The sequence below is a fragment of the Onychostoma macrolepis genome, chromosome 08 (assembly GCF_012432095.1).
Source record: "Onychostoma macrolepis isolate SWU-2019 chromosome 08, ASM1243209v1, whole genome shotgun sequence".
Classification (NCBI taxonomy): domain Eukaryota; kingdom Metazoa; phylum Chordata; class Actinopteri; order Cypriniformes; family Cyprinidae; genus Onychostoma; species Onychostoma macrolepis.
The window spans coordinates 15894487-15918877 of NC_081162.1; the positions used below are offsets into that span (position 1 = coordinate 15894487).

The 24391-nt window shown below is 36.8% G+C and overlaps 2 protein-coding genes across 7 annotated transcripts; both read left to right on the top strand.

Moving 5' to 3' along the window:
* Positions 1–5651: 5651 nt before the first annotated feature.
* On the top strand, positions 5652–13416 carry adora1b (adenosine A1 receptor b). Its single transcript, XM_058785748.1, has 2 exons — positions 5652–7327; positions 10803–13416. Exons 1-2 carry the CDS (start codon positions 6987–6989, stop codon positions 11494–11496), a joined length of 1035 nt encoding a protein of 344 aa, XP_058641731.1. The 5' UTR covers positions 5652–6986; the 3' UTR covers positions 11497–13416.
* A 1667-nt stretch (positions 13417–15083) lies between these two features.
* dclre1b (DNA cross-link repair 1B) lies at positions 15084–20287 on the top strand. 6 transcript variants are annotated; one of them, XM_058785730.1, is made up of 5 exons: positions 15084–15795; positions 17443–17608; positions 17748–17930; positions 18803–19067; positions 19203–20287. In XM_058785730.1, the coding sequence occupies exons 1-5, from the start codon at positions 15604–15606 to the stop codon at positions 19963–19965; spliced, it is 1569 nt and encodes a 522-aa protein (XP_058641713.1). In that variant the 5' UTR covers positions 15084–15603; the 3' UTR covers positions 19966–20287. The 6 variants fall into 6 exon arrangements, with proteins under 6 accessions (XP_058641713.1, XP_058641709.1, XP_058641707.1 ...); XM_058785726.1 differs by having other exon boundaries at positions 15084–15398; positions 15550–15795; positions 18803–20287; XM_058785724.1 differs by having other exon boundaries at positions 15084–15304; positions 15479–15795; positions 18803–20287.
* The last annotated feature ends 4104 nt before the right edge of the window (positions 20288–24391 follow it).

A 24391-nucleotide genomic window follows, 5' to 3' on the forward strand; every position in this document is an offset into this window, starting at 1 on the left:
TTTGTTGTTGTCTCATATATGAGGAACAGTTTATTGTTGGAGCTGACCTGATGAGCTGACGATCTGAATGAGAGAGAGAAAGAGAGAGAGATGCAGAGCGTGGGCGACGCGAGGAACAGGATTGAGAACTGCTGCTTTAGAATATTGATTTTGAAACTTGTGAATCTATTAGAATCGTTAGAAGACAGAATTGTGATTCATATATGAATAGATTTTAACTTGCACCCCTAGTTTTCTCTTCATCTAAAGCAGCACAACATGGCCTCGCCCCCTTTGCTGCATGCTCCCGGGGGCGGGGTTTTTCTGGGTTCGTGACATTCGTGACGTTCGGAAGTAGCTCGTTGTAGTCCCTACGAGCCATTATTGTAGGCATTAAACTGACATAATTTTAAAAGACGATATCTCCATTTGCATTGAACTTTCAGTGCTGCAACTTTGCAGATATTGCAGAGAAAAACTAACTTGGAAGTTTTTAGAATTGCGTGGAAAAACAGTATGTCCAGCTATAGAAAGGCTCTAAAAGCTGCCAGGGCAGAGCATATCCACAAACTCATAGATAATAACCAAAACAATACAAGGTTTTTATTTAGCACAGTGGCTAGATTAACAAATAAACAGACGCCACCCGATCTAAATATTCCCTCACAGTTTAATAGTAATGACTTTATGAATTTCTTCACTGATAAAATAGATAACATTAGAAATACAATAACAAATGTAGGTTCTGCACCGTCTAGTACTTCAGTTTCATTCACAGCTCCCAAAGAAAAACTTCAGTGCTTTACAACTATAGGACAGGAAGAACTAAATAAATGTATCACTGCATCTAAACCAACAACATGTTTATTAGATCCTGTACCCACTAAACTACTGAAAGAGTTGTTACCTGTAGCAGAAGAACCGCTTCTCAATATTATTAACTCATCGTTATCTTTAGGTCACGTCCCAAAACCATTCAAGCTGGCGGTTATTAAGCCTCTTATTAAGAAACCACAACTAGATTCTAGTGAACTGGCAAATTACAGACCCATTTCAAATCTGCTGTTTATGTCTAAAATTTGAGAAAAAGTTGTGTCTGCTCAATTGTGCTGCTTCTTGCAAAAAAATGATCTCTATGAAGAATTTCAGTCAGGTTTCAGGCCTCACCATAGCACAGAAACTGCACTTGTTAAAATTACAAATGACTTGCTTCTTGCGTCAGACCAAGGCTGCACCTCATTGCTAGTTTTACTTGATCTTAGTGCTGCGTTCGACACTATAGATCATGACATACTCATAGATCGATTACAAAACTATACGGGTATTCAAGGGCAGGCTTTAAGATGGTTTAGATCCTACCTATCCGATCGCTACCACTTTGTTTTTTTAAACGGGGAGCCATCTCAACTATCACCAGTAAAGTATGGAGTACCACAAGGATCTGTCCTAGGTCCTCTGCTATTTTCAATATACATGTTGCCCCTTGGTGATATTATTAGAAAATACGGGATTAGTTTTCATTGTTATGCTGATGATACTCAACTATATATCTCAACAAGACCAGATAGATAAAGCTAATAGATTGTGTTAAAAATGTAAAAGATTGGATGACCAATAATTTCCTCCTATTAAATTCGGATAAGACCGAGATATTACTTATTGGACCAAAAAACAGTACTCAGAATCTCTTGGATTACAATTTGCAACTAGACGGATGTACTGTTACTTCCTCTACAGTCAAAAATCTGGGTGTTATATTAGACAGCAACTTGTCCTTTGAAAATCATATTTCCCATGTTACAAAAACAGCATTCTTCTTAGAAACATTGCCAAGCTTCGAAACATGCTACCTGTTTCAGATGCTGAAAAGCTAGTTCATGCATTCATGACCTCTAGACTGGACTATTGTAATGCACTGTTAGGTGGCTGTCCAGCATCTTCAATAAACAAGCTACAGATAGTCCAAAATGCAGCAGCTAGAGTCCTTACCAGGTCAAGAAAATATGATCATATTACCCCAATTTTACAGTCTCTGCACTGGCTACCTATTAAGTTCCGGATCAATTACAAAATACTATTACTTGCCTATAAGGCACTAAATGGTTTATCTCCTGCGTACCTAACTAGTCTTCTACCACGCTACAATCCAACCCGCTCCCTAAGGTCGCAAAATTCTGGACTTTTGGTAGTACCTAGGATAGCAAAGTCCACTAAAGGAGGTAGAGCTTTTTCACATTTGGCACCCAAACTCTGGAATAGCCTTCCTGATAACGTTCGGGGTTCAGACACACTCTCTCTGTTTAAATCTAGATTAAAGACACATCTCTTTAGCCAAGCATTCACATAATAATCTTGTACTGCATTTATATCTAATCAAATGTACATTATAATTCTTTAGATTGGGTTGAACAAATAATTTTTGCTTGAATAGAACAGCAGCTACGCTAATTACGTCTCTATCTGTTTCTCTGATTCTTAGATCAAAAGGGTGCTTCTACTAAATACTGAGCAAAGGGTCTGAATACTTAGGACCATGTGATATTTCAGTTTTTCTTTTTTAATAAATCTGCAAAAATGTTAACGATTCTGTGTTTTTCTGTCAATATGGGGTGCTGTGTGTATATTAATGAGGAAAAAAAATGAACTTAAATGATTTTAGCAAATGGCTGCAATATAACAAAGAGTGAAAAATTTAAGGGGGTCTGAATACTTTCCGTACCCACTGTATGTATGTGTGCATATGTGCATGCATGTATGTATATATGTATATATATGTGTATGTGTATAGTAGAAACTTAATTTCCTGTAAAGCTGCTTTGCAACGATTGTATCGTAAAAAGCGCTATACAAATAAACTTGAATTGAATTTAATTGAATTGTTTATGCTCAAACACCAACATTACACACTAACTAACGTTAAAAAAGTGAAATCACAATCAACCACCCCTTTAATGAAACTTATCTCACTTCGCAAACATGGACAAGTGGAATGATACAAACTGAGATGCGTCTCAGTAGCATTGTCAATATTGGCTCAGCCTATCAGATTTGAGGACTGGAATTAACTAAAATAAATAAATATGAGTAAAAATGGGTCTAAAAATGGTATCATGCTGACCAATAAACATCATGAACAACCAAAATATGCATTTTATAAAGCAAGGAGTATCTATCACTTGGTCACAAACACATTTGTTTCTTCCTGTCCTAATGGCACGATTTTAGGGTCTGTGTAAGTACCCGCAGGACTCCTTAGTGACATTTAAGGGTCGATCCATTACGGCATGATTCCCTCTTGATAGTTGCTTTTAAAGACAGACTTTCTGGGGGATGGTTGGTGTGAATAGGTCTTAAAAGGTGTCTTGACTAAGAAAACTGTAATAGAACCAGCTGGCATGAGTTTAATAATGTCAACTTCAGCTGCGCAAAGCCCAGATGTTTTCTCAAGAAAACCCAGCAGTGCAGACACTGAGTGGGTCATTAAGGTGCATAGGCAAATACTGCTGTTGGTAAAGTGCTGCTCTCAAACTGTGGACACAGCGAATGTTCCTTGGGGAGGATTGCAAGCGAGTGAAACACACAAAGATCTCTTTGTCTGCTTAATTACTACAACACACCCTCAAAGCATTATGATCGTGAACCTCAGAGATTTTAGGCATGCGTGTGGATGATAAGGAAATGGACACAAAATGGCTCAGCCATTAAAAAAAATCTACACAAATGAGTCAGATCGAAAGTGCTTACCACATCATATTTCTTTTCAGGGACCACACTTAATCTGTGCCTTCTTAGGGTGCGAAACCACTTCAGGGTAGAAAAGAGATATTCAAGGTGAATCAGAGGCATATTCATGCCAAGAATGTGGTCAGGTTGAGTTAAATGCAACACAGATTTCTGCTTCATTTAGCAACACTAAATCAACCGAAAGGCATGTTAAAACAGCGCATGTTTTTCTGAAGAATCAGTCTGGGAGATGTTTACCGGTTCCTGAGAAAAGCTGGTCACAGGTAAGGTAAATGTTTAGACAGTGTGTTAAGTATTGACAAGGACTACAATTGTTTGGGTGTTATTAGTTTAAGTAAATTGTGTTTGTCCATTCTTGTCACTTAGCAAACTACATCTGAGCAATGAATGCATAAGATTTAGGTTGCAACTAAGGTTCACAATTTTTCTTGCAGCACAATTTTATGACCAATTTTTTATTGCCAAATTCTTTGCAATTTAACTGCATTAAAAAAAATGCAAAAGACAAAACATTCAGAAATAAAATGAAAGATAAAAAAAAAAAAAACATTGTAATAGTAATAATCTTAATATTAATAAGCAATAATATTATTGTACATACTGTACACTGAAAAAATGGTGTAGAAGCAGTTTTTAACTGAAATAGCTTGTAAATTTTACTATTAATTATGCCATTTTTTACAGTGTAAAAATATTTATTGCAATGATATTTTGGTTTAATTCTGTGACCTCTCACCCCTCATGTATGACCTCTTGACCTGAACTCTATAAAAACAAACAGTGAAACAGATTTGATAAGAGCCAGGCAGATTTTTAATTGTGATCAGACATGCAAGACAAAACAAACACCCTTATCATCCCGATAATCCTAAACAGTCTGTTTGTTCGATTGTTTGTTGATTTTGTCCTCCCTTGAGTGAGATTCATTGGTGTGGTTCTGCTCCACTGGGGTTTTGGTACAGAACTAGTGCCAGTACTACGTACGCAAAAAAGACGTTTACCATTCCAAGGGACGTTGAACCTGCTCCCATAGGACACAAAAAGGCCACAGAATATATGCAGTCGTTATTATTTTTATTGCAGGTATGGTTGGATAATTAGTTACTGCACAGCTGTGCATTGGTCTAACTATTGATATTATTCCCTAGAGGACATTGGATAATTCAAGAATCCCAGACAGTAGTCCATGTCATGAAGCACAAGCATAACAAATTCACTTTTTATGTGCTTTTTATTTTTTAATTTATTTTTAATTTATTTTCTTCATGTTTTGAATTGTTTCATCTTCATGCAGATCAGCTCCAAATACTGTTACATATTTTTTTCATGCCAAAAAAGCACTTTAAAACTGTAGGCTGCTATATAAAAGCCATTCCCGTGTATTCATATAAGACTTACTTCATAACATAGCATGACATAGCATAGTTTCTTTCCTCAGAATTGGCGGGATAAATCTCATGTCGTAATTCTGTGTGCATGAACAAATTCACCGCCCTTGATGGATCATGCAGAAATTTCTCATATGGAAATGAGGCAGGCACTGCGGTGCAGCCAGCTTTCTCACACCATGAATTTTCCTACTTGCTAAATCACCTGCATCTAGCGTGGAGGGGTCTGTGCTTTGTCTCTGAGCTCACACTCAAAAGCTGGAGAGACCACGACTGAAAGCACTGAGCGGGCTTTTATCGGGACGTGTCAGAAGGAGGAAGACTTCATTATGATTCACCTCAAAAACAGGAGATTTTTGTCAGCCAGACAGAGGCTAAGTCACTGATCCACAATACCAACACAAATAACATGGTCTCTAGAATTTGTAATTTTATAGCTACAATTTTTTTTTTTTTTGTAATTATTTATTTTTTGTAATTACAAATGCAATACAAATATTATTTATTTAAAATGATAATTTTATTAAAAAAAAATTTATTTGATATTTTTGTATGTTCACATTTTGCTAAAAGATTTATTCATCTAGGTTCCACTGAGACAATTTACACAAAAATTGACTTTCAAAAATGAACCTATAAAGATAAATATTCAGTGGAGTAAAACTGGAACATCTAGGCTTGGTCTCCTCTCTATTTAAAACTTAAACATCAAAAGGACCTTGCAAAGTGTGTCATATAGGCTACTACATCATTTTGTTTTGCTACATTAGACTGGCTTCATCTGTGAGATAACTGATACTGTGATTTTCTTTTAACTGATGTCTCAGCTGGCACATTAAGCTTATTGTACATTATTAAACCTATTACTTTCCTTGAAATGTTGCAAATATTTTTCTTATTACATTTTATATCTTTCATGGGGCGTCGTTTGAGAGTTTAAATTATCACTGCTCATCAGGCGCTGTCCCCTCCTACTCTCTTCCACTCATATATAGAGCAGACTAATATTACACGAACAGCGGGGCACGGTCAGCCCCACTTTTTATCCCGAGCTTAAGTTAAACTCTCACTTAAGACAAACAGAATGACGAGAAAAGGAGTTCGGGATCTCTACAAAAGAAAGTAGCGAAGGCAGGTTGTCCCTCAGCCATTCTCAAGGAGGGAACCAAAATAGACGGCGTGATGTTTGGGATGGTCTTTTTTCTGAGGAAAACGGAACGACCTTTTGTTTTGACATTTTCAAGAATCTACAAGGGTTAGTTGGACTTCTTTCGCTCCCAAAGGTGTTTGAAATTGATAACAGGGCGAGTATGGGTGAGACAAAGGGCTCTACCCATCGACGGCTATTCTGGGGCACCGCATAGCTCACGAGAGTGTTGAGAACGACCCGCGCTCTGGACAATATCTGGTTTCACATATCCAAGGAACAAATATGGTGCGTCTTTTAATTTATTTTCCGACTCTTTGGACGTCCAGAGAACTGCCTGACTGTTGTAGGTGACACGGAGAAATTAATTTGAACGATTTTGGGATGAATAAGTGGCGCGCGCATCTCTCGCATGAGCGCAGGTGGACCTAATGAAGAGGCGCTGTAGTGAACGAAAAGAAAACGCGCAAAACCCAGCGATATTTTCAGCTGAGTATTTTGTAAGTCACTTCTGTGGTTTTGTTGGGCTTATTTTTTTCCCGTTCGTCCAATTCCAACTGTAAATAGGCATGTGTGGAATAAGGCTGCTCTTTTGAGGGACAGCGTATTAACGGGAGGATTTTTCTCTGGACTGCTACAGTTTATCCATTTACGCATCACTTTCACTTGAATCCCCATTGTCGCGTGGATATTCATCGTATTATCGATTCCCGGCGTCGAGTGAAAGAATGCCTGAGGACCTCTCCGCGGCCAAAGCCCTCTACATGGGCATGGAGGTTGTGATCGCCGTGTCATCCGTGATAGGAAATGTGATGGTGGTTTGGGCGGTAAAAATTAATAGATCTCTGAGAGACACTACGTTTTGCTTCATCGTTTCTCTGGCGCTCGCGGACATTGCAGTAGGAGCGCTGGTCATACCACTGGCGATAACTATAAGTATCGGACTCCAGACTCACTTCTACAGCTGTCTGCTGGTGGCGTGCACGGTGCTGGTTCTAACCCAAAGTTCTATCCTCGCCTTGCTCGCTATAGCCATCGACCGATACCTGAGGGTCAAGATCCCAACCAGGTAAAGTTATCATGCCCTCATTCCATCTGGTGTTCTGTAAGAAGTACATCACACACACACACACACACACACATAAAACACACAAACAAACAAACAAGGTTTTACTTTCGTTTGACGGCGTTCCATGTATTGTTTTTATATGAGCTAATGGTATTTTCTAAGCCTACCTCAAACATACCCCTCAGATATACCTTTTTGTATTTTTAGAGATTCCTGGTGGTGTTTATTGGCTGGTGCCCACAAAACATGATCCATCTACCAGTCCTGATACATATATAGCCTACTGTCTCCAACTATGGGGTCCAGTCACTTGAGAACACAGAAAAATGCTGTAGGATTTCATACAAAATAATAAGGATAAGATATAATAAAGGGAATAAATAGGAATACATCATGTAAAATATCAATAAAAATGATTAATTTTGTACTATTCTGTACTGTAAGTTCCACTTACACTTGCATAAAGATGTAAATTATGGGGATTGTCATTTTACAATGAATCAAAGTTCTGCTGACCCATTAATAAGTTAATTTATAATAATAATCATATTGGCTACTGTCTGGCCAGACTGTTTTCAAGCAACATGCTGTTTATGTTGCTCAAGGGGTACAGATGGAGGAAACTACATGCACGCAGGGCCAAATGGAAGAAGAATTGTATTGTTGTGCCCCCTCTGTCAAATATTATGGAATTAAAAAAAATAAAATTAAAATAAAACACCTACTATGGGTCAAAATAGAACTTTAATATAAAGTAAATAAATTGTAATTAAATTATATTATTTAAAAAATACAATTGTAGCTTTAGACAGTTATGGCTTTGATTTTATTAATACAGTTGTTTGATTGATTTTAAAATCTCTAGCATTCAGAAATCATACAAAAGAAAATTTGGTTAATTTTTGTAAGGGTTGTGATGTCCACATGTTTTTGTTGAATAAATTATAAATGCTGTAGCATTTCTATCACAATAAGGTGGCTTAAAATGAAAGATTAAGTGGATATTTGAATTAGCCTAAATGTTTGGTCAATATTAAACAAGGATTTGATCGTCCTGTAAGTGTAACAGCAGCATTACAGGCACCCTTTGGCATTTGTAATATTATGTAATGTGCATTGTTTATTTTGTATTAGCTACATTATGTATTTTAACAGTGTTATTCAATGAAACCATATAATTATTAATTAACCAATCATTGCCTCATTGTTTTTGTATAATGAATTTTAAGTAATTTTAAAAGCTGTTGTTGGCTTAGATCTGTTTTTATAGCCACAAAAAATATTATCCTAATACTTCTTTGTAACCTATTATTTGAAGTAACAAAACCATGGTTAATTTGTGGTTACCATGGCTACAAAAACCATGATTTTTGGTTTTATTTGTGTTTATTTTTGTAAGGGAACATGGAAACTCGGAGAGAATATTATTCTCAGAGAGAATAATGAGCAACATGACAATGTTTCGTTCCTGAATGAATCGACAGTTTGAATGATTCTGTTCAGTCGCAACACTTATATGGCACAAGGAATGTGTCTTTAAGTAGGCACAGGTTAATGGATCTGAACATGCTTTTTTTTTTTTTTAGCACAGGTATTCTTTGGTATATATGCTTATTTTTTTCCTTTTGTGATCTTTTTTTTTTGTTGTTGTTGCAGTTTCTTTCTTTTTTTATTGTTTCTTGAATTCTCTATACTTGCTGTGTATCACTTAATGTCAAGTTTCATGAGAGAAGAAAAATTCCAGAAGCATGTTCCAACTCTTTATCACATCAATACACTGTCCCAGCCAGATCTCCATGAATAACATCTCCATCATGCATACACTGTGTGCTTTTAAGTTCAAGCTACATCCTATTTGCAGACTCTATTGCTAGGTTACTCTTTGTCCCCAGTGGAGATGAACATATTCAGCATACTCAGCTATGTAAAAGCCATTCCATTTTTAAAGATGCTTTTTGTGGACAGTGTAGCCACTTCTGTGTTCTGTGCTCTTTTCTCAATTTAATGCATAAAACACGGGAGTCCTGTGTTCAAATCCCAGATGAGTTTATTCTATAATTTTGCATTTAATACTGTGATTTCACTGGAATGATTGCCATGACCAGTACTACATAAGAGAATTAACATAAAATCAACTCCTTTCAACACGGAAGTAAGCTATTTTCTTTGAATGTGCAAGCGAATGACACAAGAAACCTTGCAAATTCAAGCTACAAATGGCCGTAGTTGCTCTTATGTTAAAAATTAGGTGATTAGCACAGGGTGCTGCAAGGAAAAAGTTACCTCCTATAAAACAATTTATTTTGGAGAGCGAACACAATCCCATGAAACTGTCGTGAATGAGCTATAGAGAAGTGAAGTGTGTCTGAGGCACTGCCTGTCCGCTCTACCAGGATCAACCACTGTGCACAATATGAGAATGTAAGAAACTGAACTGAAGGCCTACAGTGGAGTCCAAAAGTGTGTATCATCAGTATATCTCATTGACAGCAGTGCTCAATCTGTGTGAATTCCATACATTCCATCCCTGTTATCTCAGCATGATCCCAGAATAATACAAGGGTGAGCTGAAGTAAAACAGACTAAAGTTCTACGGTCTACGGCTTTTACTGATACAGAATGTAACGTGGCATTACAACCTACTGGCAGAAGACAGGGACAAATGAATCCATTTGAACTCCATTTTATTTTATTTGTTCCACTCTTCAATAATGCATATGGCTTTTATTCTGTATAAAGTGTAGTCATGCATCACAGCTTTCCAAACACAACCATCTATTTTTGTACAATCTGAAAACTGTTAATTTAATCATAGCAACTTAAAAACAAAGCAAACAGCACTTCACTGTATGCGTGAGTAAAAACATAGTAATACGCTGTGGTCCTGGGCTGCACACAAATCATGCAAAGAGTATTAATATTGAGATGAAACAAACTGTTTATCATTTAACATTTATGTTTTTACCGTATTGCAGTTAATAAAAGCACATCCAAGCAATGATTCAAGCAAAAACTGTCTACTGAATCCCTGAACAAACAGGGTCTATTGACTCACTGCACGTTTGTGTGGAATTCAATCAGACAGCTACAGAGACTTGAAAGTCTGCCATTAAATCACAGGTACCTTTGTTCTGATATCATTCACACCAAAGACAAGGAGTTTGGAGAGAGAACTAGAATCTCAGATGAAAGACAGCATCTCAAAGACGATGGAAGGACAAGACGGAATGGGTGTTTCTGGTGGTGGTACTTTGTCACAATTTAGCTCTTAATTTAAAGTTAGACAGCAGGTAAAAGCAGCTGGCCCTGGTCATCAAGTGACCCTGATTCTGTACCAGAAGTAATTATACAGAATTTAGCCTTTTATTTGCATGTAAAATGGATATTGTGGAGATACATTGCACATTTTGGAGTGATAATTATGTTGAAATTGCAGTAATAATAATTTATAATGTATCTTGTTTTTGTGTTTCAGTTATAAGCGAGTGGTCACTCCCAAACGAGCTGGAATTGCAGTGTTCGTGTGTTGGACGGTGGCCTTCATAGTCGGCTTGACTCCCATGCTGGGCTGGAACAATTTACACAACCTGCAACATAATAACAACGGCTCAATTGGCCCTGACCTCATCGTCACCTGCCAGTTTGAGAACGTCATCAGCATGGAGTACATGGTCTACTTCAACTTTTTCGGTTGGGTGCTTCCCCCTCTGATTTTCATGCTCATCATTTACTCTGAAATCTTTTACATGATCCACAAGCAGCTAAATAAGAAGGTGTCCAGCCACTCTGAACCAAACAAGTATTACGACAAAGAACTGAAGCTGGCGAAGTCCCTGGCACTAGTCCTTTTCTTGTTCGCTGTTAGCTGGCTTCCTCTCCACATTATGAACTGCATCACACTCTTCTGTCCGAAGTGTGAGAAGCCCATGTTCCTCATTTATATTGCCATTCTGCTCACGCATGGCAATTCTGCTGTCAACCCTATCATTTATGCTTTCCGCATCAAGAAATTTCGTACTGCATTCCAACGGATCTGGAAGCAGTACTTCTGCTGCAAGGAGGCTCCTCCCCCTGAGAGCCAGCTGAGCGAGAGACTGGATCACAACCACTACATCGCTGCCGCTGCCGCCGTCGCTGCTCCCGAACCGGCTTTGGAACATAACGTCTGACTGACATCCCAGGATTCTCTAACGAGGTTGAATGACTTCTGCTGGCTGGACGTCCAAAGCTGTCATGTCTTGGTTTGTCTCTTTTGAATGTAAATCAGAGCTCACCACAGACTCTTCTGGCTGAAATGTCCCTTTATTGGAATAATGAGACAGCATCACTTTAAAAAGCCCAAATGAGTCAAAATCATTTTGAAGACGAGGGGGAACCACAGGAAATCTTGCTTTATGAAGCAGCCTTGAAGGATGCTTTTATATCAAATTAGTTTGACAGTACATATCATACAATTAAATTATAAAAACATCAGTATAATGAATCAAAAGAATTGCACTCAATTGTGTTTTGTGCGGTTATAAAAGTATATATCATCACCAGTTACTGGTTCCGTATGAATGTATGCAGAACATATATCAGAGCGCTGTACACTCTCAGGTTCTTGGATATTCTTCTTGTATTCTGAACCTTTGTGCACAATGACAGGAAGAGGATGTCAGAAATAGTGACATGGAGGTGGACACAGGTTTTTCTTGTCCTATTATGGAGTGTCTCAGCGCAGGTCTGTTATTGTAAAGGACAAAAAAAAAAAAAAAAAGGCACTGCAGGCAGCTGACATTGGATTTTACTCACAGATGCAGCGAGGTTCTCTTGCCTTTTAGCAAAATTGTGTGCGTGTGTGTGTGTGTGAAGCGTATGATTGGTTGCATGCCACAACAAAACTGGAATTGTTTGAGGATATGAAGATACAATGAAGTCCTAGTATTTATCCTTTTTGGTGACTGGAAAACAGAAGCGAAACTGTCAGTACCTAAGTCTAAATCTCCACTATTTGAACATATTCAGGGTTAATAAATGATCAAAACCAATACTGTATTACCTTTCAGTATTATAACAGAATTTAGGTATACTTTTTCCAGAATCATAATGATCAGTTTTAAAACAAAAGTATGCTACACTACTGAAGTTTATTTTGACGTCTTTTTGGGTGAAGTAACCCCTTTAAAGGTGAAATGTGTAATTTTTGGGATGATAAAATGCTTTCTCCTGTCCCAACAACAAATAATAAAGCCATTTGTTGGTTGATTTCCCTGAAAAGTTTAAACTCTGTGGCTCTGAGGTGCCATCAAAACATTGCTCTGTTTGTTTGAGCATCCTGACCAGCTTGACACCGACATCCTGACCGTGAGTTTGGGGCGCCAGTTGCACATGGGGGAGTGTTTGGGAATTATTTTTGCAATTCCGTTTGGTCACTCTAGTGGCGCACGAATTACACACTTCATTTGTCACACTAGTGTGGGGTTTTTGATCTCACATGCGGATGAAATACCAGGTCTATACTGACATCAAAGCTGAACATGTATCTAATCTGTACATAGTAATGTTATGCACTATGTCCAAGTACATTATGTTCATAATTGTTAAACAGACGGTTGTGTAATTACAATCATTTGTACATGAAATATTTCTGAGTAAATGGGAACAATGGGCTAATTCATTTTGCAATCTTGTTTTTACTTCACTGCAACAGACAGACATGGTATAAATGAGTGGCACTGCATTGCCTGAATGAGGAGGTGGGAGCTTCCTGTCCCTGAACCCCATCCATTCTCAATATGATTGAAAATATCACTTTACTATCAATGGAAATAGTTCATCATCATTCATCATTTTTACTGTCAGCATATTTGCCTTACTCTAGCTGTTGATATCATCTTTTGTTTGTCTCATGCTAATGAAAGACAATTAAAAAAAAATCATTTAAAAATTACTCTTGTGTTAATTAATATATTTATGGCCAAATAATCCTCTATTATGCAAATGTTCCTCTCATGCATGAGCAGAAAGCAGCCAAGAAAGCAGTGAAGATTCTTAGTAGAAATAACACAGGTCCCAGGGGTCCACATGTGTGGGTAGTGGGTCGGTTGGCACAGTTTTGATTTTTTGTTGAATATGTGAAAACAATATTAACCAAATTATGTGCAAACAAAAGTAGTTAGGTAAAGGTATACACATTAAATGTAATAAAATATTTTATAAATCTTGTTAATTCATGACTAAATTTGTGTTAATACTATTGCTGTCAAACGATTAATCGCATACAAAATAAACAATTTTGTTTGCATAATATATGTATGTATATATATAAATACACACACATAAAGTATATATTTCGAAAATATTTACATGTATTTACATGTCTATATTTATATTCATATAATTTATATTATAAATAAATATATTTAATATATAAACATACCTATTTTTCTGAAATATATACATGCATGTGTGTGTATTTATATATACATGATAAATATACACAGCACACATACATATATTATGTAAAAAAAAAAAACTTTTATTTTGGATGCGATTAATCGCGATTAATCGTTTGACAGCACTAGTTAATAAATATTATGGAAGTGGTTGGCACAGTGATAATAGCTATAGATTTGAGATGTTAACAACAAAAATATAAAAAACTAAATATAAAGCATGATTCATATGATGCATTGTTTTTTGTTCTTCCAGTTGCCTTTTTAACATATTAACAAATTATGTTTTATTTTTATTATATGTGTGTATGTGTCTGTAAGTGAGGTAAATTATGTGTAGCTACTAATGATTGATTAAAAGGTAATAATTGCACATGATAAATGAGTTTAGCTATGCAACATCATTTATCACAGACTTCCAAATCTGGTTCATATCTCTATTAAAAACATATATTTAGATCCATCTTTAATTTCTGATTATATATTTTAGATAACTATCTGTAATCAATGAGTGGTTCAAGAGGTCAAATGTCAGATGCTACATTAATGTGAGCATTCAGTAATTAACCAGAAATTAACCCTGTGCCAACCTATAGTTTTCCCAAATTTATAGTATCCTATAGTTTTGAGGTGGGTGTCTGTTTCTAGTATGCCTAGTCAAAAAAAATAATAAAAATAAACCAGGATACTCTGCATCGTATCAGTCTTATATTGACCTCTAGTGGAAGTAATGGGTGCCGAATTAAAAAAAATAAATAAATAAATAAAGCATGCTGTAAATAATAGGGCAATTTTGCCAGGTTAAAACATAACAAGCCTAAAATAAAAATAAAACGTATTTCCGAATAAAGATAATGACAAAAATCAAAATACACAACAAAAAACTAAATATACAGTATACAGTAAACATAACTCACTGACTAAACGTAAAGCGAAAATAGTTAAGCTAACAGCACCCCTCTGCGGTCAGCTACAGAATTTAATTTCAAGTGAAAACAAATATATAGCCGCATTATTTGTGAATTTATCTCATTTATTTCATCTCTCTACAACTGTCCACCAAAGCCAAGAACAAACACGAAGAAAGACCCTAAAAGAAAGCAAAAAAAAAAAATCAAGCAAGAAAGAAAACCACCATAAACATAAATTAAACAAAATACCAAATGAACCGAAACGGTATTTTTAAGCTTGAAAGAATGGCACCACGTAATATCATCCACTGTGATCAATAATCGAAAAATAAAAATATGCCATGCTGAAGCAGTCGGTGAGCTGATCTCAAATAAATATCACCAAATCTGCAGCCAGTGACGTCACATGAGCTCGCGCGCGACTTGGAGGCGTGGACAGTAAACGTATTTTTTGGCGGACAAACGCGCCGCAAATGCCGGAGCTCAGGAGTGCCTTTCAACGCGCGCTGAAATCGTTTGAATTTGTAAACATACCGCGACCCTCGCGAGTTCAGCATGGCGCTCATCTGCACAAATACAGCGCACCATCAACCGGCCTGCGGCTAACACACTCGGATGAACCGTGACTGGCAAGCGTGCATTTATCCTTTTCGATTGAATCTGTGTGTGTTAACACGAAACAATGCGATGCAGCTATTCGTTAACTACTAGCGCTGCTTGTTTGTAAGCTGTCGGTTACATTGTTACTCTACAAACCCTTGCTAGTGCATACTGAATATTGTGTTTATTTACATTTCTGACAGCTCTGCTAGAGAAGTGACGCTTTTCAAACATCAACAAAATCCAGTGAAACTGAAACAGCTTTTGTTAACAGATCCCTTTAGGAATAAACAGTAGATACCGTCTGAACTCTTCACAGCAGCACAGAATGAACGGGAAAGTCCTACCAGACACTCCAATAGCTGTAGACTGCTGGCAGCTCCGCAAGTGCCATCACGTCCGTCTGTTCTTCTTGTCTCACATGCACGCGGATCACACCTCTGGCCTGTCATCCACCTGGAGTCACAGGCCCATATACTGCTCTCCTCTCACTGCCAAACTGCTCCAGCGCAAACTCAAGGTGAGGCCAAGCGGCTATGACTGAGGTCTGCACGAGGTTGACTAGGGTCAGTACGAGGTTATCTAGAGCAGTGGTTCTCAACCTTTTTTACTCCAAGGCCCCCCTCCTCTCCGAATAAATACTTCAAGCCCCCCCACCCCCAAACTTTTCTATTTAAAACAAACAAAAAAATGTATTCTAGTGTTATTACCTTTTAATTCCATGTAATTATTTGTAAACAAATTGAAGATAGACACTAGTGTTCTATATTTAGAACACAATGCTAAATGCTTAGCAAGAATGTGACTACTTAGCAAAAATAATGTCTTGAGCTGCTCCGAAACACTGAATGCGTACAAGAGAGGTGGTGCTGTTATTTTTCATTTAAATTTTTTATTTCTGTAACATATTAATCATAAAATTAGTGAACTGAATATAAATATAGCCTACTTATTTAATTTTGTTATATGCTTTAATCAGATTTGTTTAAATATTCTGTATTGGTTTATTTTTATTTTGGTTTCAGTAATTTTAGTACTTAAACCTATTTACAGGTGCATCTCAATAAATTAGAATGTCGTGGATAAGTTCATTTATTTCAGTAATTCAACTCAAATTGTGAAACTCGTGTATTAAATAAATTCAGTGCACACAGACTGAAGTAGTTTAAGTTTTTGGTTCTTTTAATTGTGATGATTTTGGCTCACATTTAACAAAAACCCACCAATTCACTATCTCAACAAATTAGAATATGGTGAAATGCCAAACAGCTAATCGACTCAAAACACCTGCAAAGGTTTCCTGAGCCTTCAAAATATTTATATTTCTTTTATAATTTTAGTTAACAATAACAACACTGTTATACAAGTCAACTGAAAAAAACAAAAAACACTCAACTGGAATGATATTTATAGTGAACAGTGCTTTACAAATAAATGTGCATCTACGTAATAGTGTAGATTCTCTAAATAATAGTTAGTCAAAAATTAAAACAACAAACTTGTCTATAATATCACGCTTTTTCTCACTCAGTATAAATTGATCTATACATATTTAAAATAGGAAGGGGTCCCCACGTAAAAGTTTGAAAACTTCTGATCTAGAAAACAGTGGATGAAAAATGCTAAACAAATGCCCTGTCCAAATACCCACACTTGTGGTCTTTGCACTGACTACTTTTATGTGTTTCCTGTATTTGGCCTAAGTGTTCAAGTAAGCATGAAGACCACAAGAGTGTGTAGAACTTCTCATTACCTGATGGGTTGTAAATCTGCAGGTGTTTACAGAGCTTTATTTTTATTTTCAATACTCTGCATTTTAAAATGAACTTCTAAATGTTTGCTCAGTAGTCCCTATAACAGATGGCAATTTAATTTGTGGTGCTTCTAATTAAGTGATTAAAAGCAGTTGCAAATGTTGTACAAAATAAATATACTCATCTTTGCACCAATAAAATGTGCAATACTTTGTTTTTCTATCAAATTATATGTAATATCTAATTATTATTAATATTTAACTTGCATTGGAAAGGTTTCCTTTACCTCTAACGAGATCTTGGCACAAAGTCTCACGAATTATTTCCAGAACATGATGCACGATGGGATAAACTAAGCCTCAAATACCGCTCCGGAGTGTGTGTTAATTGTGTCCTGTTGTTGTGTTCCGCAGGTCAAAGAGAAATGGATTCGTCCATTGGAGATTGGGGAAGCTCACATGCTGTTGCTCGATGATCTTGGAAAAGAACGCCTGACCGTTACTCTAATAGATGCCAATCACTGTCCTGGGGCGGTTATGTTTCTCTTTGAGGGATACTTTGGCACCAGACTCTACACTGGTGTGTGTGGGAGAAGAAAATGAATATTATGGAAATGCGCTATAATCTAATAGTTTTTCTTAAGACAGAACATTATTGAATTTCACTGTCGCATACAGAGATTACATTTTAATGATACTGTTATTGTGTTTTATCTCAGGTGATTTCCGTTACACCCCATCTATGCTCAGAGAGCAATGTCTGAGGAATACCACTACTATTGATGTGCTGTATCTGGACAACACAAACTGTGACCCCACTCGAGCCGTACCTTCTCGTCAACGAGCCACTCAACAAATTAAAGAGATCATTAGGGCTCATCCTGGATATGCTGTGGTTATTGGTGAGACTCTCACATTTGCAAAACTTTAAGAGTATTTCATGTAATGGGATGTTTTATGTTCAGCCTACGAGAAATGAAACAGATTTAAATCAGATGGGCAATAAAGGCCTGTTTACATCAAGTACGATAACTAGGTTTTTGTAATCATTCTAATTCCATGAGAGTTGGGAAGTCCACACCACAGCTGTAATGATAACGATATAAGAGGAATGATGTTGTTAGAATCACTTTGTTAAAATTAATTTCTACTTCAAACATATTTTGTTCTTTTGAACTTTTTTACTCCTCAAAGAAAAACTTTCTATTCGTTCTAAAAATAAATGCATCATTTTCCACAAATAATTAATTAGAAGAACTGTTTCAACACTGATAATAAGACAAGTTTTTTTTTTTTAGCACCAAATCAGCATATTAAAATAATTTCTGAACTATCATGTGACAGTGAAGACTGAAGTAATGGCTGCTGAAAATTCAGTTTGCCATTTTGTCAATTCTTTGCCATCACAGGAATAAATTACTTGAATTACTTACCATGGTGAGCATAAGAGACTTATTTCAAAAACATGAAAAAACAAAAATAATATAAACCCCTTTTAAATGGTAGTGCAAACATTTATTAATATCTTTGTATATATAATTATAAATATATTTATATGTAACTGTATTAATGTAACTTAATTTAATTAAAATACTTATTTTTCATATTATATTTTTCATTTTTTATATGTATCTTATACATGTCATATTGAATAATTAACCCATTAATGTTATTTAGTTGTGCTGATAGAAAACATACTGTGAAAAGTGACTGAATTAATGTCAATGAATCCCCACTGTAATAATTATTAATTAATGCTTTTACCTGTTATTAGGTCTTTACTCTCTGGGTAAAGAGTCTCTGATGGTGGAGCTGGCTATGGAGTTTAAAACATGGGTGGAGGTGGATAGAGAGCGTCTGGAAACCTTGCGTGTTCTGGAGCTCCCTGATGTTTTCACCACTGACTCTGGTGCGGGCCGTATTCGTGTGGTCTCTCAGTCAATGATCAATGCCTCCAACCTGCAGGTGTGGAATAAAGTGCAGCCTACCATCGCTATATTGCCCACCAGCCGCCCCATGATCTCCTGTCACACTAATGTGTATGTGGTGCCTTACTCGGACCATTCTTCCTACCAGGAGCTGGAGGACTTTGTGTCTGCCCTGCGTCCCATCTCACTGGTGCCCATTGTGGGCAACTGTCTGCCTTATTTTTCTTCTCTTCTAAACCCCTGCAGGAAAAAGCCCAAAGAGGTGGTGATTCCAGAGTCGGTCAAGCACTACATGATGACCAATTCTAATATTCAGAGCTCCACAAATGGCATTACAAACATGCTTCAAAGAACCTCGCGGCCAGAGTCTCGCGGGGTGGTGTTTGAATCTCCAGAGTCAAAAATAAGCCGACTTAGTCACGATGATGGGGATTCTGAGACAGATCAAGACTCCGACTGCGTTCTTCTAGACTTGAGCACCAACTCCTACTCCCGAGAGAACGGCCCACACAACAAACGTTTGAAACCCATCCAAGTTGCATCAGAAGATGTCGTCACAATTGGCAGCAGCCTTCCTTCAGATGACAATGAGTCTGTTAGTACACTTACAGATGTAAGATCACCTGACCACAGCTCTGTGTACGAATGTGAGCATGAAAGTCCAACAAAGTCATCCAAGGAGAAGAGTCCTCAAATGGGCAGCACTAATTCTAGAGAGAGGTGCTCTTCATTGGACAGCATCAGTATTCACGACCAAACCTGTGTTACCGCTGCATTCACACCCCCTGAAACACGATCGGTGACCGCTGCCTTGACCTTCACATTACAGCGAGAGCAGATTGAGCAGTTGCTCCTTGAGAACTTCATCATACCTGCTGAACAACTTAAAGGTGAGCAGATGTTGTGGGGAGTTCATGAAGAGATTCGCCTTACTCCGGTTGATCTTTCTAAACCAGCTGGTGATCCCCTAGAAGCAGCTATAAAGACATTCAAATCTAAATGTGATTAAGCAAGCACTTAAAGTATGTGTAATGTTTATGTGAAAGTTTAATTATTATCATGTATCATTGTAAATTAGATGTCAACAATATTGTGGTTAAATGTACAAATCATTAACACTGTGCCAAGTACTTACTCTTTTTCACATTGTTTTTCTGCATTTCTTTTGAGACAAAAACTGTTGGTATTATTGATAATACTAATGGTATTAGTTTCACAATGTGGATGCTGAGGTTTAACATGTTTTGCATGCATTTGTTATCTTATGTAGCATCACAAAGCACCTTACTGTGCAGATTGAAAAAAAAATCCTATTAAAAGTGTTTCTTGTTCTTCTGGGTCATTGTTTTATGTACATATCATCTTTTTTGCTTGTGATTAAATTTTATTTAAACGATAAGAATTTTGTAGACCTTCTGAACAATAAACATTTCAGTTTTTGTGTAGAATAACACCCAAATACATCCAAATAACCTTTTATTTAATGTGAGAAATGTTTGGCAGACTGAAGCCGATGGGCATGAGATGGAAAATCCTGTGCATGTTGGGACACATAACAGACCAATCATTTCAAGGTTATTAAATTAATAGCTTTGGAATATTCTCTTTGAATCATACAGCCTGTGACTTTATTAGCTGCTCAAGGCATTAAACATTAATAGGATAAAATGCCCTTAAGTAATATTTTGATTAATCTGCCATCTAATTTCTTGTTGAAAGTTTTCTTTACTGCAGTGATTCTCAAAGTGTGGGGAGAATTCACTTCTGTACCATTCAAATCGGACACATAGACCTGTCCACAAGAATCAGTGAAGCTTGTGTGCAGCGTATTCTCATCTTAGTATTCTCTTTTTTTGTGTTTTATCTCCGAAAGCAAAAAAAACAGGGAGGGAGCAGCACTGTTTTAGACTGTGTGAATTGAATAGGCTCTTGGTTTAACCAGCAGGTGGCAGAGTAGTTCAATACTCTAAAACACAGCCATATCTTGTATACAGTCATGTGGAATTAATGCAGGAAGATATAGTGAATTAATCTTATTGATTTTACAGTTGCCTACAAAAAGTTAGAAATTATGTTTTTATGATAGTACTGATTATGTGCACAGCATGTTTCTATTCAATTTTGAATAAACTCAAAATCTAATTAAATACTATTTCTCTTTAAATTGAAATGACTGTTTGTAGTAATTTAAGATCCCACTAACAGTCTGATTAGATTAGCAGACATTAGAAAAGCAGTGAGAATTTCATTCCTCACAGATGGGTATGAGTCTAAAAAAACTTTCAAACAGTTACACACAGAGAAAAGCCACAATCAACTATACTGACGTCTGTGACAGATTCATCACATTTTTATCTGATATTTCTGTTTCCTCAGATAAACATATATGTTCAAAGAAGAGACAGCCTATTGAAAGTTTCACCTAAACAATTCCTCTGTGTGAACAGATTATCCACGAGGATTTGTCCATGTCACTGATACCACTGCCTCATATTCAGAGAGATATGAATAAAATAAGAGCAGATCAATGTCCAATTTATTTCTATCATACCTCAGATAGAGAAGTCAGAGGTCTGTGATTTAGTATTCACCAGCTTGTGACAATACCTTGTAATACATATTTAGGCATTCCAAACACTTCTGTTTACCATTGTATCCACGTACTGAGGGATTGTGTGTAAGTGATTGGGCTTGCATGCTGCTGTGCGAGGAAATATATGACTAAAGCCAGGCTGTCCTATAGCTGTGATGTTTAATTCACCTCTGGTTTCTGCACACGCTCACTATGCTCATAAAGGATGAATGGTTTGATGCATCAGGGGGACTCTTTGCATTCCAGATGAGGCCAAATCCACATTAAAAACACTCTCCAGACTGAGCTGATCCAGCACAGGCATCCTTACATCAGCCTAACATCCTGGATTGACGGCCAACCGCTGGCTCAACCGCCACAGGGAAACAACAGACTGACTCACCAAAGCCAATGAGAGAATTATCAGCCTAAATGTGTAATTCAATCGGTCCCTCTGAGTTATCACTGGATGGTAAAAATGTTAGATTGGATGTAATACCATTATCGACATCAAATCCTGTTATTTTGCGATTCAAGTGAATTATTTTGTACCTAACAAGTTGTACCTGACTTTGTTATCTGGGCCGCGCCTTGAAGAGGAACAACACAGCAGCAGTAGTGAGTGTTTATGATTTGACTGATGGTTGGTGTATAGAGTAAGAAAAAGAACCAAATTTACAGTACTAGCAGATTGCTTTCTTTCCCTCGCTTTTTATAAACGGAGACTCACTTGAGCTCACACACATTATTAACATTTGATCACATCTACCACTGTTCCTACATGTTGGTTGCATGAACTTACTGCGTTGACTAACAGAAAACTTTTTGGTTTGAAAGTGACTTTTGTGTGAGCTGTGCTTTATACATTGCAAGACTTCTGACAATAGGCAATGGCACCTTGAGCCTGCAAAATCCTGCTGAAATTTCACTATTATGAACTTTATGCAGTTTTCTCACAGATGTAGCTGCCTGATCTCGAGTCCATCAACCTTACAGCAGAACCCCTGCCGACCGATGAAAGCCTCTGACTTTTGTGTCTGTAGGAGAAGCAAAAGACAAACAGAAATAAACAACACATTTGCTCATGGTCTACACAAGGTCAGCAGGATAGACCTAATAGCTTACTTGTACATCCCATTAGACCATGTTGGACACTGCCAGTTGAAGGAGTCGGACAGGGGCAAGGTATTTACACTGAGTGCCTTGAGGTGGGAAAAAACTTGCTAAAATGTCACTGACCCATCCTGCAGGAGTGGGATGATATTTTCTGGGTGGCATACAATTTTGTTTTACTCTTTTATCCATTTGACCTGTAGGTCCATCCACATAAACAGGTAACAAACAACAGTTTCGGTCCTCAAATCTGATTGGCCAAGTGGTGTTTCAATAGCAGCACTGGGACTTTTTATTGTTAGTATCCAGTGTTGGTTAGTAACTAGTTCCATGCAGTGGTGTTACATAATTTAATTACAAAATAAATGCAACTGTAATCCATTACATTAAATTAGTCACTTATGAAAATGTTAACGATTACGAAGAGGGTTACATCTGAATGTTTTCTGTAAAAAGCTAGGATATGTTGAATAATATTAATTTGTTGTTCTGCCTGTTTTTGATGTTCACGGTGCCTCCTGCCATTTAAAGGCCATTTAGCAATGCTATTATGATGCTTTTGATTGATTCTCTTGTTTGAATTTGCAGCAAACCACGTCTGACAATTACATCAATCCACATTGCTGCTGAAAGCTTTAGGCTACAACCTGTCTGAGAGTTGATTAACTGATTAACAGTTGAAAACATGCATTAGAAATTTGGGAAAGTAATCAAAAATGTAAATAAAGTGATTGAACTAGTTACACTACTTATTACATTTTAAATAGGGTGACTTTATTGGTTACAGTGTAATTACTGAGTAATATTAATTAACTACATGTACTTACGATTAGGGTTTGGCTTAGGGTTACTTGCATGTAATTATGCATAATTTATTATTGTAATTATAGTAAGTACATGTAACGTGTAACAAGGACACCATAAAATAAAGTGTTACCACAATCTGAAACCTATTACATTTCAAAAGTAACCTTCCCAACACTGTTAGTATCACTCCACTTGTCTGTGTTTGTGTGCATTCCTGTTGGTCTGCAAAGATGTTCAGGTTGGAATTTTCAGTGACTCTTACATTGTTACACAAGTAAAGTGCATGATGACAAGTGATTTTTTTGATATTTATGCATTTGACAGACGCTTTTTATCCAAAGCGACTTACATTGCATTCAAGTTACAGTTGTTTTTTACATTTTATCAGCTCTTGCTTTCCCTGGGAATCGAACCCATGATCTTGGCGTTGCTAGCGCCATGCTCTACTATTTGAGCTACAGGAAAGTTATGGCTTTATGAGTGAGTCATTAGAATCGCTCATTCAACCAGATTGATTCAGGAACCAAACAAATGATGAGCAAGCACCACTGAATCATTCACTCAGTCAACTGATTCAAAACTGCAATTCATTCAGGAACTAATTGCCAATACTGGAGTTGCAGAACTGTTGATTCTGATTTTCTTTGGCAAAGCATAAATAGACTAAACTGCTAATGTAAGCTAATCAATATTAACTTCTTATTAAACTGAACAGTTGAATAAAATCAATATCACACACATCATTTTGCAGAGTGTCACCACGTTTATGATTGGTTGCATTGCATATCACCAAGAAAAATGCACTGGTGTTTCATTCTTAAATGAATCTTTCAGAACGAATCAGCTGTCTGAACAATTCATTATTATTCAGAACAGCACTTTTGTTCATGCGATATTACTTAAACATAAGTTGTGTTGAACTTTATTAAGGCATACCTTTGAA